The sequence below is a fragment of the Delphinus delphis genome, chromosome 20, assembly GCF_949987515.2.
Source record: "Delphinus delphis chromosome 20, mDelDel1.2, whole genome shotgun sequence".
NCBI lineage: Eukaryota > Metazoa > Chordata > Mammalia > Artiodactyla > Delphinidae > Delphinus > Delphinus delphis.
The window spans coordinates 16,015,604-16,029,202 of NC_082702.1; the positions used below are offsets into that span (position 1 = coordinate 16,015,604).

The 13,599-nt window shown below is 57.1% G+C and overlaps 2 protein-coding genes and 1 long non-coding RNA gene across 4 annotated transcripts; 1 reads left to right on the plus strand and 2 right to left on the minus strand.

Annotated features, from left to right (window-relative positions):
* Positions 1 to 1,896: 1,896 nt before the first annotated feature.
* Positions 1,897 to 3,719, minus strand: TMEM147 (transmembrane protein 147). Its single transcript, XM_059999485.1, has 7 exons — positions 3,533 to 3,719; positions 3,383 to 3,452; positions 2,829 to 2,888; positions 2,607 to 2,743; positions 2,385 to 2,469; positions 2,173 to 2,294; positions 1,897 to 2,090 (listed from the first exon to the last, which is right to left on the minus strand). Exons 1-7 carry the CDS (start codon positions 3,607 to 3,609, stop codon positions 1,967 to 1,969), a joined length of 675 nt encoding a protein of 224 aa, XP_059855468.1. The 5' UTR covers positions 3,610 to 3,719; the 3' UTR covers positions 1,897 to 1,966.
* A 79-nt stretch (positions 3,720 to 3,798) lies between these two features.
* On the plus strand, positions 3,799 to 10,808 carry LOC132416214 (uncharacterized). Of its 2 annotated transcripts, XR_009517494.1 has the most exons (4): positions 3,799 to 3,932; positions 4,251 to 5,273; positions 7,227 to 7,365; positions 10,655 to 10,808. It is a non-coding gene; the product is annotated as an uncharacterized lncRNA (long non-coding RNA). The 2 variants fall into 2 exon arrangements; XR_009517493.1 differs by lacking the exon at positions 10,655 to 10,808 and having other exon boundaries at positions 7,227 to 9,518.
* On the minus strand, positions 3,944 to 13,599 carry GAPDHS (glyceraldehyde-3-phosphate dehydrogenase, spermatogenic). Its single transcript, XM_059999521.1, is given in 12 exon segments — positions 3,944 to 4,155; positions 4,248 to 4,346; positions 5,406 to 5,567; positions 5,728 to 5,879; positions 6,026 to 6,107; positions 6,514 to 6,632; positions 6,713 to 6,783; positions 6,786 to 6,805; positions 9,646 to 9,753; positions 9,931 to 10,026; positions 10,766 to 10,883; positions 13,452 to 13,599. Coding segments are annotated over 12 exon segments (1,167 nt in total). The 5' UTR covers positions 13,519 to 13,599; the 3' UTR covers positions 3,944 to 4,082.

Here is a 13,599-nt window from a genome sequence, read left to right on the forward strand (position 1 = left end):
TCTGCCTTGAGTCTCCCCATCCACCCAGCAGCCATGAGCTCTTCCTAAAGCCCAAACTGACTGTCCTTCGCCTGCCTAGAACTCTCCGTGGCTCCCCACTGCCCAGGCTCAGAGCCTTCTGTCATCTGGCCCCTGCTGACTTCTGCAGTCTCACAAGCCCCTGCCCCCCGAACTCATTCAACCAGCTCTTGCTTCACTGGAAAGGCCAGGCCCTCTCTGACTTCAAGGCCTTTACACGGGCCTTGATACCTGCTTTCTTCTCTGCTCCACTAACATCCTCTTGGTCTCAGCTCACACATCCTCTCCTCCAGGACAGACATAGCCCTCTTTTCCCATCACAGCCCTGATCACTGTAGTCTAGCGAATCAGGCCCACCAGTCCCACCAAGCTCCACCCATCACAGCCCTGATCCCTCTGGCCTGTGCTCCCTGATTGTCCCTGAGCCCCATGACAGCTGGGACTGTTTCACAGACAGGTGGCCACCAGTAAGGGGCCTGGATCAGAGTGCCTGCTCAGCAAATAGTTGTTTAACAGTCATTTCTGCAACCTTCACTGTCCCAATATGTGCAAAAGGCTACATGGGGCATAGGATGGCGGTCCGGGGAAAGCAATGCCACTGCATATCCACCGACGTGGGCTGGGGGAGCGCCCCATCTACTCCCTTTTCATATCAAACTCAGGGTGACCTCTCACCTCCCCACCCAAGACCCCTGTGGACCCTGTCTTGACTAGGAGCGATGAGGAGGAGGTGGGGCTAGATGGTGGTTGCCCCACCTTAGGGTAAATGCTCCCTCTGAAAACACCAAGACTCACAGCAGAGCTGAACAGAGCTGTGCTTGGTGCCTTCCTAGGCCCAGGGTCAAATAACATTATCACAGGACCTGGACAGCCTCGTGGAGGGAGGGAGGGGGCACCTGCCCTATCCCATGCCCTGGGGGATCCCACTGGGAACACCAGGACTGGGGAGCACCTTCCCAGGTGGGCAGGACTTGCATCCAGGTGCAGCTTAAGCATGACATTCAAAGCCCTGCTTCTAATCCATCCGCCTCAGGGATGGGGAGAGAAAGGGGCAGGAAGCTGGCCCTACTAGACCAGGGAAGGGCTGGGATGAGAAGGGTGGCATTCAGGACAACATGCAAATTGGTGGGCTCAACAGCTCTACTACTGGGCTGCAGCTGTCTCTGTACTCCACCCTAAGAAGACTCAGGCCAGGATTTAATCTGAGGATCTCAGGATCACAAAATAGGCCCTCAAGGGCAAAACCAACAGTCAAGTCACTGGACTGTTCCTGCGCAAGGAGGAGCCCCAGATGGCTGTAAGCAGGGAAGGGTGAGCTAGTAAGACTGAGGTTTCAGAGATCCCCTTGGCTGCCATATAAAAGGTGGATGGGGGGAATTTCCTGGCGGCGGTCCAGTGGTTAGGACTCCACACTCCCATTGCCGAGGGCCTGGGTTCGATCCCTGGTCAGGGAACTAAAATCCCACAAGCTGCGTGGTGTGCCCAAAAAAAAAAAAAAAAAAAAAAAGTGGATGGGGTTTGGTTTGGGGGCTGGGAACCTAGGAGGTGACCAGCCAGGGAAGGGCCATGTGGGAGAGGGCCAGGTTAAGGCTGTGAGGAGAAGCCCCCAAGAACCATCTCTTGGATTCTAGCTCCCCTCTATCACCTGTTCCCTGAGGGCCCTGGTCTCTGCCACTGCTTAAAGACTGTCTGCTTCAAGCCCTCAGTCAACTTGCGGAAAACAGGAAGCAAAGGAACTGGTCCAGGAACACAGGACAGATGAGTGCTGGCTTGTCTCCCAGCTTGTCTACCTGGCTCCAAAACAAGGGCCTCTGGGACCCAGGAGAGCACACTGTTGGTAGATAGTTCCAGACAGAGAGACAGAGGCAGAAACAACTTTCCAAATACTGTTTACTTCACTGAAACCTGGAGACAGGGAAAAGGTACGTGAAAGTCTGGGCCACCAAGCCTAGGAGTGCACGTTGACAACAGCAACATACAGGGCCAGGGTGCTGAGGGCCAGCAGCCCCGTCACCACTGCTCGGGCCAGAAGTGCTGTCCAGCTGCCCAGGGAACACAGGTGGACGAAGGTCCTGTGGGGAAACATCGCATTGAAGAAGGGAGAAGAGATAATCCAACCCATTTGGGCCCATCCTCGAGCCCCACCCAGCTCACTCCATGACGAAGGCCTTGTAGACGCTAAGGAACATCAGCAGGAGGACTGCTGGCCGGAAAGTGTGGTACAGGTCGTAGCGTGTTATCATCCACACCTGGGCAGATGCGACGATGTAATGGACCTGGAGGGAAGCGGGAAGTCAGGGCCAGGCCTCAGGAGGAGCAGAGTCACCAGCAAAAAGGCGCGTGTGTGGGAAAGCAGGACTGCGTACCAGACTGATGTTGGAGTCAATGCTCATCTGGATGTACTTCCAGTCAAACTCAATGCCCCGAGCTCCAACCCAGAGAGGGATGCAGCTGAAGAAGGCAAAGGGAAGGATTCTCCAGTACCCAGACACCCTCAGCACCCAGAATCTGAGCCCCCACCCTCCGGCACCCCCCTGGAACCCAGGTGTCCCTTCTCAGGAATCTGGGCTCCAGGCTGCTGCACACACCGGGACATAATGAGCTCGGCGGTGGCCCAGCCCAGGGCAGCAACCATGATCTTGTATTCCCCCTTGCCGGCATTCCGGGACATGACAAGGTTTAGGCCTATCAGGTCTGCCACATCCACGCTGGCCTTCATGAACTCCTGTGGGTCAGGTTGAGGCTTGAGTAAGCACAGGTGCCAGGGGGCCCCACTCCTGCAATCCCTCCCCCTCCCTTGCCCCACTCACCCCAATGAAGTCATAGATGCCGCCTTCCCAGGTGGGAAAGAAAGTGGCCAGGAACAGCATCTGAGACCAGAAAACAGAGAGGTCACCTCAAGGTGAGGGAGACCAACCACGTGGGTTTGGTGGGAAGTTAGTGTGTTATGTGGAGGGCAGTACACTGGGGTTCTGGGGGCCCATGAGGAGAGGGACCACCAGATGGCGGCAAGAAGGCAGGAGCAGGGGAGGTTGAGGGCAGGGGCTTGGAAGTCTGGGTTCTGTGGTGATCACAAGGGATCAGGGTCAGGTCTGAAGGTGCTGGGGCTGGTTACCCACCAGGGCAGTGGTAGCAGTGCCGGTGGGACCTTGGGGGTTAGTTAGAGGCTCTTAGCAGTATCCAAACCCTTCTTAGTCATACAATTGAATGTTCTCAATGTTACTAAAAGTGCTATACAAAAGTTGCTTGCGGACCTCTCCTCGGGCTCCAGCCCATCCAAGCCCGGCTCCTCCCCGGGAGGTCTGGGCGGGGTGGGCGGGGTGGAGGGGGCGAAGCCCTCGCGCGGCACAGCCGGCGCCCTTACCTTGCACAGCTGCACGAAGAGGTAGGTGACCCCGGCCTGGACGCACTTCCAGAAGGCGTTGTACTCGGACCTGCGGGAGCGGGCGGTGAGGGGTCGGCCCGGCCTGCGCCCCCCTGCCCCGCGGCCGCCCCGCAGCTGCCCCGCACTCACAGGCCGCTGCACTTGTAGGTGATGAAGTAGGGGAAGTAGGCCAGGGCGAAGCAGTTCCCGAAGTGGAACAGCGTCATGGCGCCTGCCGCCCGGCTCGCCGGAGCGCACCTCTCTGCCTCGGCTGCCTGGCGCCCGAGCCCGGGCCTGGCGCCCACCGGCCTCTGCCGCGGCGCGCGCGGCCTTCTGGGAGCCGGAGTCCGCGGCGCGGTGCGCTAACGTCACCAGGCTCCGCCGCGGTGCCCGGGCGACACGCGGGAGGCCGAGCCGGTTCCTGCGCGATCCCGACCCCGCGGGAGCCGCTCTGGGGGTCAGGGCGCGGGGCCTACCGAGCGCGTGCGGGGTGGGCCTGGATCCCGGACCCGACCCCGCTGTGACCGGCGCAGAGACACGGGGCGCAGCTGTGAGCCCTCAGGGTTTTTATTTCACCGTTGGCCCAGCGGCGCGGGCCCCTCGCGCGGGACGCCCTCTTTCTCCCGGGGGGTCGAGGGCGGGGACGGGAGAGACGGGTACCGGCCGGGAGCACTGGGAAACTGAGGCGGGCCAGCCTGCTTCACTTGTCTCGGCTGAACATGTAGCGGAGGAGGTCCACCACTCGGTGACTGTAGCCATATTCGTTGTCGTACCTGGGGAGGGAGGGATGGAGGGGATTCAGGGGATCCCTCCCGACCACCCCCAGCCTCCCTTCACGTTCTCTGACCCCTTTCTTCCCCCTTACCAGGAAATGAGCTTCACGAAGTTGTCGTTGAGCGTGATGCCACCCTTAGCATCAAAGATAGACAAATGAGTATCGCCAACAAAGTCCGTGGACACGACCCGGCCATCAGTATTTCAAAGATAAGCGTGGGTCGTAGAGCAGGGACCTCCAGGAGCTCAGGCTCGTGGGCACACTGTCATCCATTCATCTACAGTATCTGATGGAGCCGCCCTCTGTCCAGCTGCGGGGGACAGGGTATGAGGAAGACAAATGGGGGCTATTCAGGTAGGGGACTGGCCAAAGGATACAGACTGAAAACAGCCTCTGATGCTGCACCAACAGACATCTCTTCCGGGGAAAAATGCACGTGGAATGTGGCAGCGAGAGGCCCTCCCTGCGGGGAGGCAGTGAGTCTGGCTCTGGACGATTAGGAGGATCTGGTCAACTCCAGCCCTCAGCAGGGTCTCAGGTGGAAAGAACTGCAGCACAAAGGCCCTGGGGGTTTGGCCCTAGCATGGTGGAAGGCTACAGGAAGGTTTTCAGCTCTGGGGGTGATGTGATCTGATTTCTTTAAGAGATCCTGGCAGCTGTGTGAGGGTGGACCTTCAGGAGCTAAAGCAGGGAGACAGCACCAAGGTGGACGGACAGAACTGGCAGTACTGGGAGCAAAGAGATGTGATACCCATTCCTCACAGGGAAGGCATCTGGCTGTGGCCGGCCCCGAGCAAGTGTTGAGAAATGGGAGCCCTTGTCTTGTTCGCTAAGCATATATCGAGCACCTGCTATGTGCCAGGCCCTGGGAAGATGGCTGGAGCTATGGAAGTGAAAAACGAGGCCCAAAGTCTCTGCTGTCTTGGAGTGTACATGCTAGCAAGGCCCACAGTGACTGTGAAATGACACTTCAGGTAAGGAAAAGGGCCACAAAAAGAACATCTCTCTGAGATGAGAGGTTGAAGTAGCGACTTGGAGAAGGTGAGGACAGACTATGTGGCCACCTGAGGGAAAAGCTTTCCAGACCAAAGGGGCAGCAAGTGCAAAGACTCTGAGGTAGGGGAGAGCTGACCTTCCCAGCCCTGCAGTTCCTATCTTGATATGCTGCAAAAAGCTCCTTGGCAAGTGGAAAATCACGTTCCCTTCCCAGAGGGCTCTTCCCAGGGTCCCTTCTGCTCAGCCCCTACCTCATCCTCAGTGTAGGCAAGGATGCCGGCCGTGGGCCCCTTGGCTTCTGCTTTTATGGCCTCCTCGATGCCTGAGGACGGGGTAGGCTGGGCCAGGCGGCAGGTCAGGTCCACAGCAGACACGACTGGGGTTGGCACTCGGAACGCCATTCCAGTCAGCTTCCTGGAGAATCCCACATCGGGGGCGGGAGTCAGAACCCAGGGACTTCATCATTTCCCCCTTGTCTCTGCTTTCTGCTCAGGAGACACCTCCAGGATTGGGGGCTAGTCCAGTCCTCCTGGGTTGCACCCCCCACCCTTGTTGCAGCTTCATGCCCTCATACCCTTGGAGGTCTTGGATGACTTTGCCCACAGCCTTGGCAGCCCCTGTGGGGGCCGGGATGATGTTCTGGTGGGCACCCCGTCCGTCTCGCCAGGCCTTCTCCGATGGCCCGTCCACTGTCTTCTGGGTGGCAGTGTAGGAATGGACTGTGGTCTTGGGGAAGAAGAGGGCTGAGGTGAGGCCTTTTTGCCCCCAAGCTCCCACACCGCTTTTTCCCAGGCCCAGGGTGGTGACCCAGGGGTGGAGGCTGGCAGGGCTCCCAGCCGTGCCTCCTACCCCAGCCCCTCTCCGCACCTCACCATCAGCCCTTCCACAATCCCAAATCACTCATGGATGACCTTGGCGAGGGGGGCCAGGCAGTTGGTGGTGCAGGATGCATTGCTGAAATGGCCTGGGTGTGCAAGGCACTGTGAGGTAAGTCGCAGAGCCACCCTTCCACCCTTACCTCCTTTCAGGGTTTGCACCCAGGCTTGGTTTTGTGAAAAGTCAGGCTGGGGATGAGGGACCATTGGGGATGCCGTCAGACCGAACGAGGCACCAGAGGTGCAGCTGGGGGAAGCTCCCCAAGCACGTTCTCCAGAAGTCGTGCAGTTCTAACAGATGGTTTTAGGGTAACATTAACAAGATGGCTGTTAAGACTTTGGGGAGGAGAAGTGCATTGATGTGAAAAGAGCACCAGGGGCCGAGTGGGAGTGGGAGTGGGAGTGGGGAGGGTGAGTCGGATTCCTCCCCACCGCAGGCTGGCTTGTCCTCCAGGCACACACTTCAGAATGTTGCTGCCCATTGCCTGACAGTTTTCACGGAGCCGGGGTTATAGTCCTTTTCGTTCACCCCCATGACAAACATGGGTGCCTCTGGAGAGGGCGCGCAGATGACCACACGCAGGGCACCTGCCTCAATGTGGGCCTAGGGAAGGCTCACAGGTGTCATGAGGTGCTTCAAGTGCCACACCCCCTGGGCGGCCCTGGGCACCTGTCCCGACTTACTGTAGTTTCCTCTAAGGACAGGTGCACGCCTGTGGCCTCCACCACCACAAAGGGGCTCCCGACAGACTTCCGGGGATTTCGTTGGGCTGCTTGCTGTGGAGGGGCGGTAGCACCGTGAGTCAGTCTCTCGCCTTCATAGTCCGTGGCCTTCACCATTTGAAAGGCTGACCAGACACCTTCCTGCCTGGCCATCTGTTCCCCTCACCGCACACACCCCTAGCTGCCCCAGATGGGTCCGACCCTGCTGGCCTTTCCTCTCATCGCTAACCCCCCGAGTGGGCCACTTTTCTTGACTGTACCTGCTATGCCTGGGTACAAGCCGCCACCTCCCCAACTCAGGCCGCAAGCCCCGCCTGGGGGACCACCTAGACTACTCCCAGCCAGGTCAGGCCCTTACTACATATGCTGCCCAGGATGTAGACCCCAGGAGGGTGAGGCCTGCCCTACTGCTTCTGGCTTCAGCCCTGGCAGCTTCATCACAGCCCTCCTAGCCCTTCTTCTCTTGACTCCTCAGCTCCTGCAACAGGGATCCTGCTGCCAGAGGCCAGGCAAGTCCCTGAAAACACACAGCACATCCAGAGAGCAGCTCCCAGGGGTCTGAAGCCTTGAGGCGGCCCTGGGGCTAGCAGCGGCTAGTGGTTTATATTGGAAAGGTAAAGGAGATTTTCTGTTTCTTGTTTTATCAACATACATTTTCCACTCGATATCAAACATTCATGTGTGAAATATATTAAACATCTACTATTGCTGTTTTCTACTTGGCTTTAGCAAGCAAACAATACGTGGGTAAACTCTATACGAATCTTTTCCCTCAGCTTTTATCACAGCTGCAGTATTTGCTTTTGTGATTGTTAGTGTCTGTCTCATCTTCTAGAGCACTCCATGGCAGCAAGGCTGGGTCTGCTCCCTCCAGAGGGGTTCAGTCAATGTTTGTGTGTGGTTTCTTTTTATTAGCCATTCTACACATGTTTACTGAACACCTGCCATGTGCCTATGTGCTGAGTGCTTTACCTGTATTGAACTCCTTTAACCCTGATGACCTGAGGTAAGTACTGTTATTACTGGCATTTTTCAGAAGAGCCAGGACAGAACTGAAAAGAGTAGGGGCAGAGCTGCCTGGGAGCACAGGCAGGCTGGCCCTAGGGATGAATGAATGAGCAGCTTCCTCTCGTCTCCCTGGGCCACCACACATGGTTCTTCATGCTCCCTGGTCAAATGTCAGGTCACACTGCATCATCTGACCCAAGTAGCTCTTCTCTGATGCCCCCCTCATTTCCTGCCTTCCAAGCTGGGGGAAGGGCACTTCAACAAATTCCTTTGTAGCAGTTGTTGAGCGGGCATGGGGCAGAGACTCGGTGCCCCTGGAGACCCCAGCCCCTTCCCCTAGGCTGTCATGGGCCCTGCCCTCCTGCCCAGGGGCTTCTTTTGAGGATTCTGTTCATTCTTCAAGGAAGTACTGAGTCTGCCCCGGGCCAGGGCCTGCGCCTGCGGGTGCCAGAGCAGCAGGGGTGCCACAGGCTGACAGGGCCCTCCTTGCCAGGAGGCTGCGTGAGCCCTTCCTGGTGCTCCTCACACGCCTCTGGCCGTGCTCCCTGCTGTGGCTGTGGTGGATATGCTGAGGAAACAGGCTTGGGGAAGTTCATTGCCTTGCCCAGGGTCACCCAAGTGGAAAGGGTGGAGCGGGGCAAAGTACACACACAAGCAACGCAGCTCGTGCTGACGGCCTGGAGGATATCCGAGGATATCCGCAGTGGCGCAATGGAGAGCAGTGGGGAAGGGGGAAGACGCGCTGCAGTTGCCAGGGAAGGTGGCACCTGAGCGGGGCACACAGTGAGGGGGCGGCTGTGTGGGGACGGGGCAGCGCTGGGAAAATACCCCAGGTGGCAGCAACGATGGCGCCCAGGCTGAGGAAGGAAAGGACCCAGTGTGTCTGAGTAATGACTGCTCTGCTGGAATTTGGAATTGTTTTTGCTGTCATGATTTCAAATTTGGGTCAAGCAGCTTCTCCCATTCTCACTGACTCTCCAGTCCCCACCTCCACCCACCCCTGACCACCTGACCAGAAATAAACAGTGGGGCTGAGAGTGGACCTGCTGGGAGGAGTGCTGGGAAGGCTGCAGATCTTGCCTGGGGCTGGAGAGAGCTCACGAGTGTGCGTGTGCAAGCGTGTGTAAAATTGGAAATTGGAGGCAGCCACAGGGCCGGCAGTGGCTGATAATTTACATTAGAAAGATAAAGTAGGTTTACTGTTTCCCATTTTTATTTTTTTTGGTATTTTGAAAATGTATTTGAAGCTTATTAAACATCCAGTGTTATTGCTTTTGACTTACAGATTCTAAACATATCTTTCAGTGAAGGAGTATTTGTATCAGTGAGAGCTATGTGAAGTGGGTTTTAAGAAGAGCTGCTGGTGCAGGGTCCCGGGAGGTTGGTGGCCAGTGTCGCTGAGGTGACAAGGGAAGGCTGGGGAGCAGGGCATATAGTTGGTGGGAGGCCCCATCAGCAGCTGGGATTTTATTTGTGGGGTGATGGGAAGCCACTGGAGGGTTTAAGTGGGGGCGTAATCAGGTCCAGTTGATGTTTTGAAAAGGTCTCTGTGGCTCCTATGTAGGAACTGAGTGGGAGCAGTTGGCTAGATGGTGATGCCATTTCCTGGGCAGGGAGATGAATAGATTTGAGGGTTGAAGGATAATCAAGAGTTGAGTTTTAGACAGGTTGAGCGGATATGCCTGAGAGAAAACACGCACATGTGCGTTAAATAAAAAAGTATTTTGAGTACAGTGGGCCCCCTCTCCAAACCAGTACCCAGAGGCGTGTGCACACACAATTTGGGGGGTTATGAACCCCATGTGAGAGTCTGGAATCCCCTTCTAGTCACCTCTACATCCCCTGCATTAGTATATTGCAGGCTTGCATAAGACAGCCGCCCTTACCGCTGGAAGACGCTGATCTCATTGTTACCGACGGCCAGCCGTCCATTCCTGTATTCCACGCTCCCCTTGTATTGGCCGTGGGTGGAGTCATACTTAAACATGTACACCTGCAGGAGACAGAATGGCTCCTAGTCTTGGGCTGGACGGGGAGCAAGCATTGCCAGGGAGTCCCCACTTCAGTGACGGTTCCACATGGCAGCTGAGCGCCTTCCACAGAGCTCCCCTGAACCCCTTCCCCACCCTGGTCCCACTCTCCCCGGTCCTGCCCTTTGTCTGCTGCTCATCATGTATTCTGGGTCGATGAACGGATCGTTCACTGCTACCACCTTAACACCCTTCTCCATGCAGGCACGCCGCACCAGGCGACCAGTGCGTCCAAATCTGTCCAGGAACGAAAGCTGAGGGGGTTGCCTCAGAATCCTCAACCAGCACGCAGAGGAGGGGACGAGGGGGAAGGGGGTGACAGAGGAGAGTCCCACTCAAGGGGACTGGGTGGGGAAGAAGGCAGCCGTCCCTGTGTGGGCCAGTGTCTTGCCCAGATGACCTCACCAGCCTGTTCACTGCTTTCTGTGCTTCCTCTGACCATCTGTCCTCTACCCCTATTCCCAACCTTGTAGCTGGGTGGATCTTGTAGAACTTCGGGTCAGATTATATCTCTTGACCTGAAAACCTCCACCACTCTCTAACAGTAAAGCCAGGTCCAGACTCCTTACCACGGTCCGCCAGGCCCCTGCCAGCTTTCCGCTGCCCTCCCTCTTCTCCCTTGCTTGTGCCACCCCAGCCATGCTGAAATCCTGCCCGTCCTTATTACACTGAGCTGCCACCTACGCCCCACAGCCATTGCTTGCTGCACAGTTGTCACTCAGGCCTTACTCCAGTGTCACCTCCCAGAGGCCTTCCCTGAGTTCCCCGGCCTAACACTGCCCTCTTCAGTCTTACTGTACTTCCCACCGGAATGTGAGCTCTCTGAAGGTGGAGCCCTGTTTACCTTATCCCTGTGTTTTTCCAGGATGGGCAGAATGAAAGCATTGCTGAGACATGAAGAAATGCTCCAGTTAGTAACTGAGGAGAGGCCGGGCCCTAAAGCTTCAGGAATGGCTCAAGGGCCGGGGCGACTCACCCATTGATGCCAACAGTCAGCTCCCGAACCACAGAAACCTTCTTAGGTGCAGGAGGTGGAGGTGGTGGGACTTGCTCTTTGATTGGCTGGGGCTCCGGAGGGGGTGGTGCTCTGGTCACTGTTGGGAGTGGGGGAGGGGCAGTGAGCCGCACCATCACTGCGACAGAATGAGCCATCTTTGCCACCCAGAACCTGCTGCTGGCTCCTGGCCCTGAGTGGCCAACCATATAGCCCAGTGTTTCCTAAACCGACCTGATCAACAGAATGAGCAGGGGGTGGGCTTGTTTTAAAATATCCATGCCAGGGCCTCTTCCTTGGAGATTCTAACTCAGTGGGTATATATTTTTAACAATTGCTTGGGGGTGATAGTCTCTGTGCCTCAGTTTCCTCCTCTGTAAAATGGAGATGATAATAGTACTTCTCTCAGAGGGTCACTGTGAGGATTAAATGAGTGATACATGTAGTGCTTATGATAGAGTCTAGGAAACATTCCATGTACGTTAATATTTCAAAGATCATTTCCCAAACTTGCCTGATAATTGATCTAGTCCAGTGGTCCCCAAACTGTTCTGGTAAGAATCACCGGGAGGCTGATTCCTAGGGAAATCTGACTCTAGGTAGGATCCTGTTTCCAACAAGGTGATGCTTACCCTCAGAGAAGTTTAGGAAACACAGGTCTCTTGTAACATATGAAACAAATGGAAACCCATGTCAGCTTCTGCCTCTCCGGACACACAGATCTACACCCATGCTGCACTGGGAGCACCTGTGCTTGAAGCTATGCCACCTGAGCTACAGGTGAGGGCTTCAGGTAGGGAGGAGAAGCGTGGAGACAGCAGTCAGGGGCCTAGCTGGTAGAGAAAGCCGGGGGTCAGGCCTTGATGTCAGCTCTGGCTCAGCCACCTGCCAGCTGAGTTGTTTTGAGCAAGTTAATGAAACTCTGGCCTGTTTCTTGATGTCACATCTGACCCTCCACCTGGGGGCTACTGTAAGGACTCAGTGAGATCTCAAGGCCCAGGAGGTGCTGATTTTAATAGAGGGGAGAAAGTCTGACATGAAGTGTATTCGTGAGGAAAGGGAGAGGGAAGGGATTGGAGAGAGCCTGGAGGATGAAGGTAGGAGTTGCGCTTGGCACCAGAATCAAAGGCACCTTGGAGGGGGTGGGGTTAGGAGCTGGGGGTCAGCCGACCTGTCTCTCTCCCTGGTCTCTCCAGGCTGCCACAGGCCTTGTGGCGTGAGGCTGGGCTGTGCGTGTTTCCAGTAGCACTACAAGTTCATAAAGGTATTAGTCAGTGTTTACTGGTGGTTATTGGTGACCTTAAGAATGTTTGTATCCCTGGGGGTTCTGTTTCTGCTCTCATGAAAAGGGGAGATTTGTCCATATGGGTGAAGAGTGGGGATCTGAGCCCACTCAGTGACCTTTCAAAAGAAAACCCAGGTGGTCCTTCTCTCACAACTTCCCCCAGCCTTCCCTTCTCCCTTTGCTCCAGGGTGGGGTACATGGGCTGGAGGAGAGCTGCTGCGCTGGGAAGGAAGAGCCCGGAGGAGCTTCAGTGATGAAGCATCAGCCGGTAGGTGAAACACTGGATCGGGTGTGCTCTCTACCAATTACAACATCGCTCCCATTTCCCGGGTGCCGCCAAGGGCTAGGTGCGGTGCTGAGCTCTCCACATGCATCAGTTCACTGAGTCCTGTGAGGTATGTGCTATATACCCACTTTACAGTGGGGAAACCGAGGCCCGAGATCACTGAGCGAGTGATAAGCAGGGAGAGTTTTCAAGGCCCACAGCTGTTAACCTGCCTGCTGCTGCGTCTAGCAGGGTCTCCAGGACCCTGGAGCCCCGCCCAAACCCCGCCCCGCGTCGGCCGCGCCCACCCCTGCGTTGCTGAGGCCGCCGACTGCCTCGCCCGAGGCCAGGCAGGAGGCCGGGAGCGAATGGGGTGGCCCTCCGGAAGGCCTGGATTCGTCTGGCTGGAGCGTGGAGCGTGTGCGCGCACCTCTGGCCGGGGGAGGTAGGGCGAGCAGGGACTCCGAGTCCCAACTCCACTATTCCCGTGCTGAGACCCAGAAACGTGCTTTGTGTCCTCTTACATCTGGTGGCCGCTCTGTAAAATGGGGACACTAAACACTGAACTCAAAGGTGGTTGTGAGGCTTCACAGAGCGCACACCTGTAAAGTGCTCGGCACCTGGCGGGCTCAAGTGTCCTCGCTTTGTGCGATCCAGGGAGGACAAAGTCCACCGATCCCCAAGCGGCTCTTTCGCAGCAGCGTCAATTTTATGTGAAACCTCGCTCGCCCAGGTACTTCAACAACCAGCGGCTGTCCTAGAGGTGTCCCCTCGTAAACCCGGCTCCGGCCTCCCTCCTGGCCCCTGTTTCTACCCTTCCACCGCGCTATTGGTGCAAAACCCAACCTGGGGGCGGGAGTCTTCGTCCCCTCCACCATCGCCGTAGAAACCACTTTGCCGGCAAACCCGGTGGTGAGGAGGGTGGGGCTGGAGGGAGCAGGGGCAGCGGCTCCGGATGGAAGAGCCCCGGCAGGCAAGGCCACCCCCCGCATCTCCTGCCCGGCTCCCGGTGGACACTACTGGTGCGCCGCTCGCCGCCAGGTACTCAGACCCGGCTACAGGAGCTCCCCGACCGCCCTTTCCTCCCCTCCCCGGGGTCACTCCGCCGCCTCCCTCACCTGGGCAAGGCTGTCGCGGGAGCTGGACAACGGTGACATTGGTGAGGGTGACGTCGCGTTTCGACATGGCCTCCTAAGGTTTCATGGCCCAGCCAGCTGCCTCGGCACCCGCCGCGATGTTACTGCGAGACGGGGGCTCGGGGGCTGG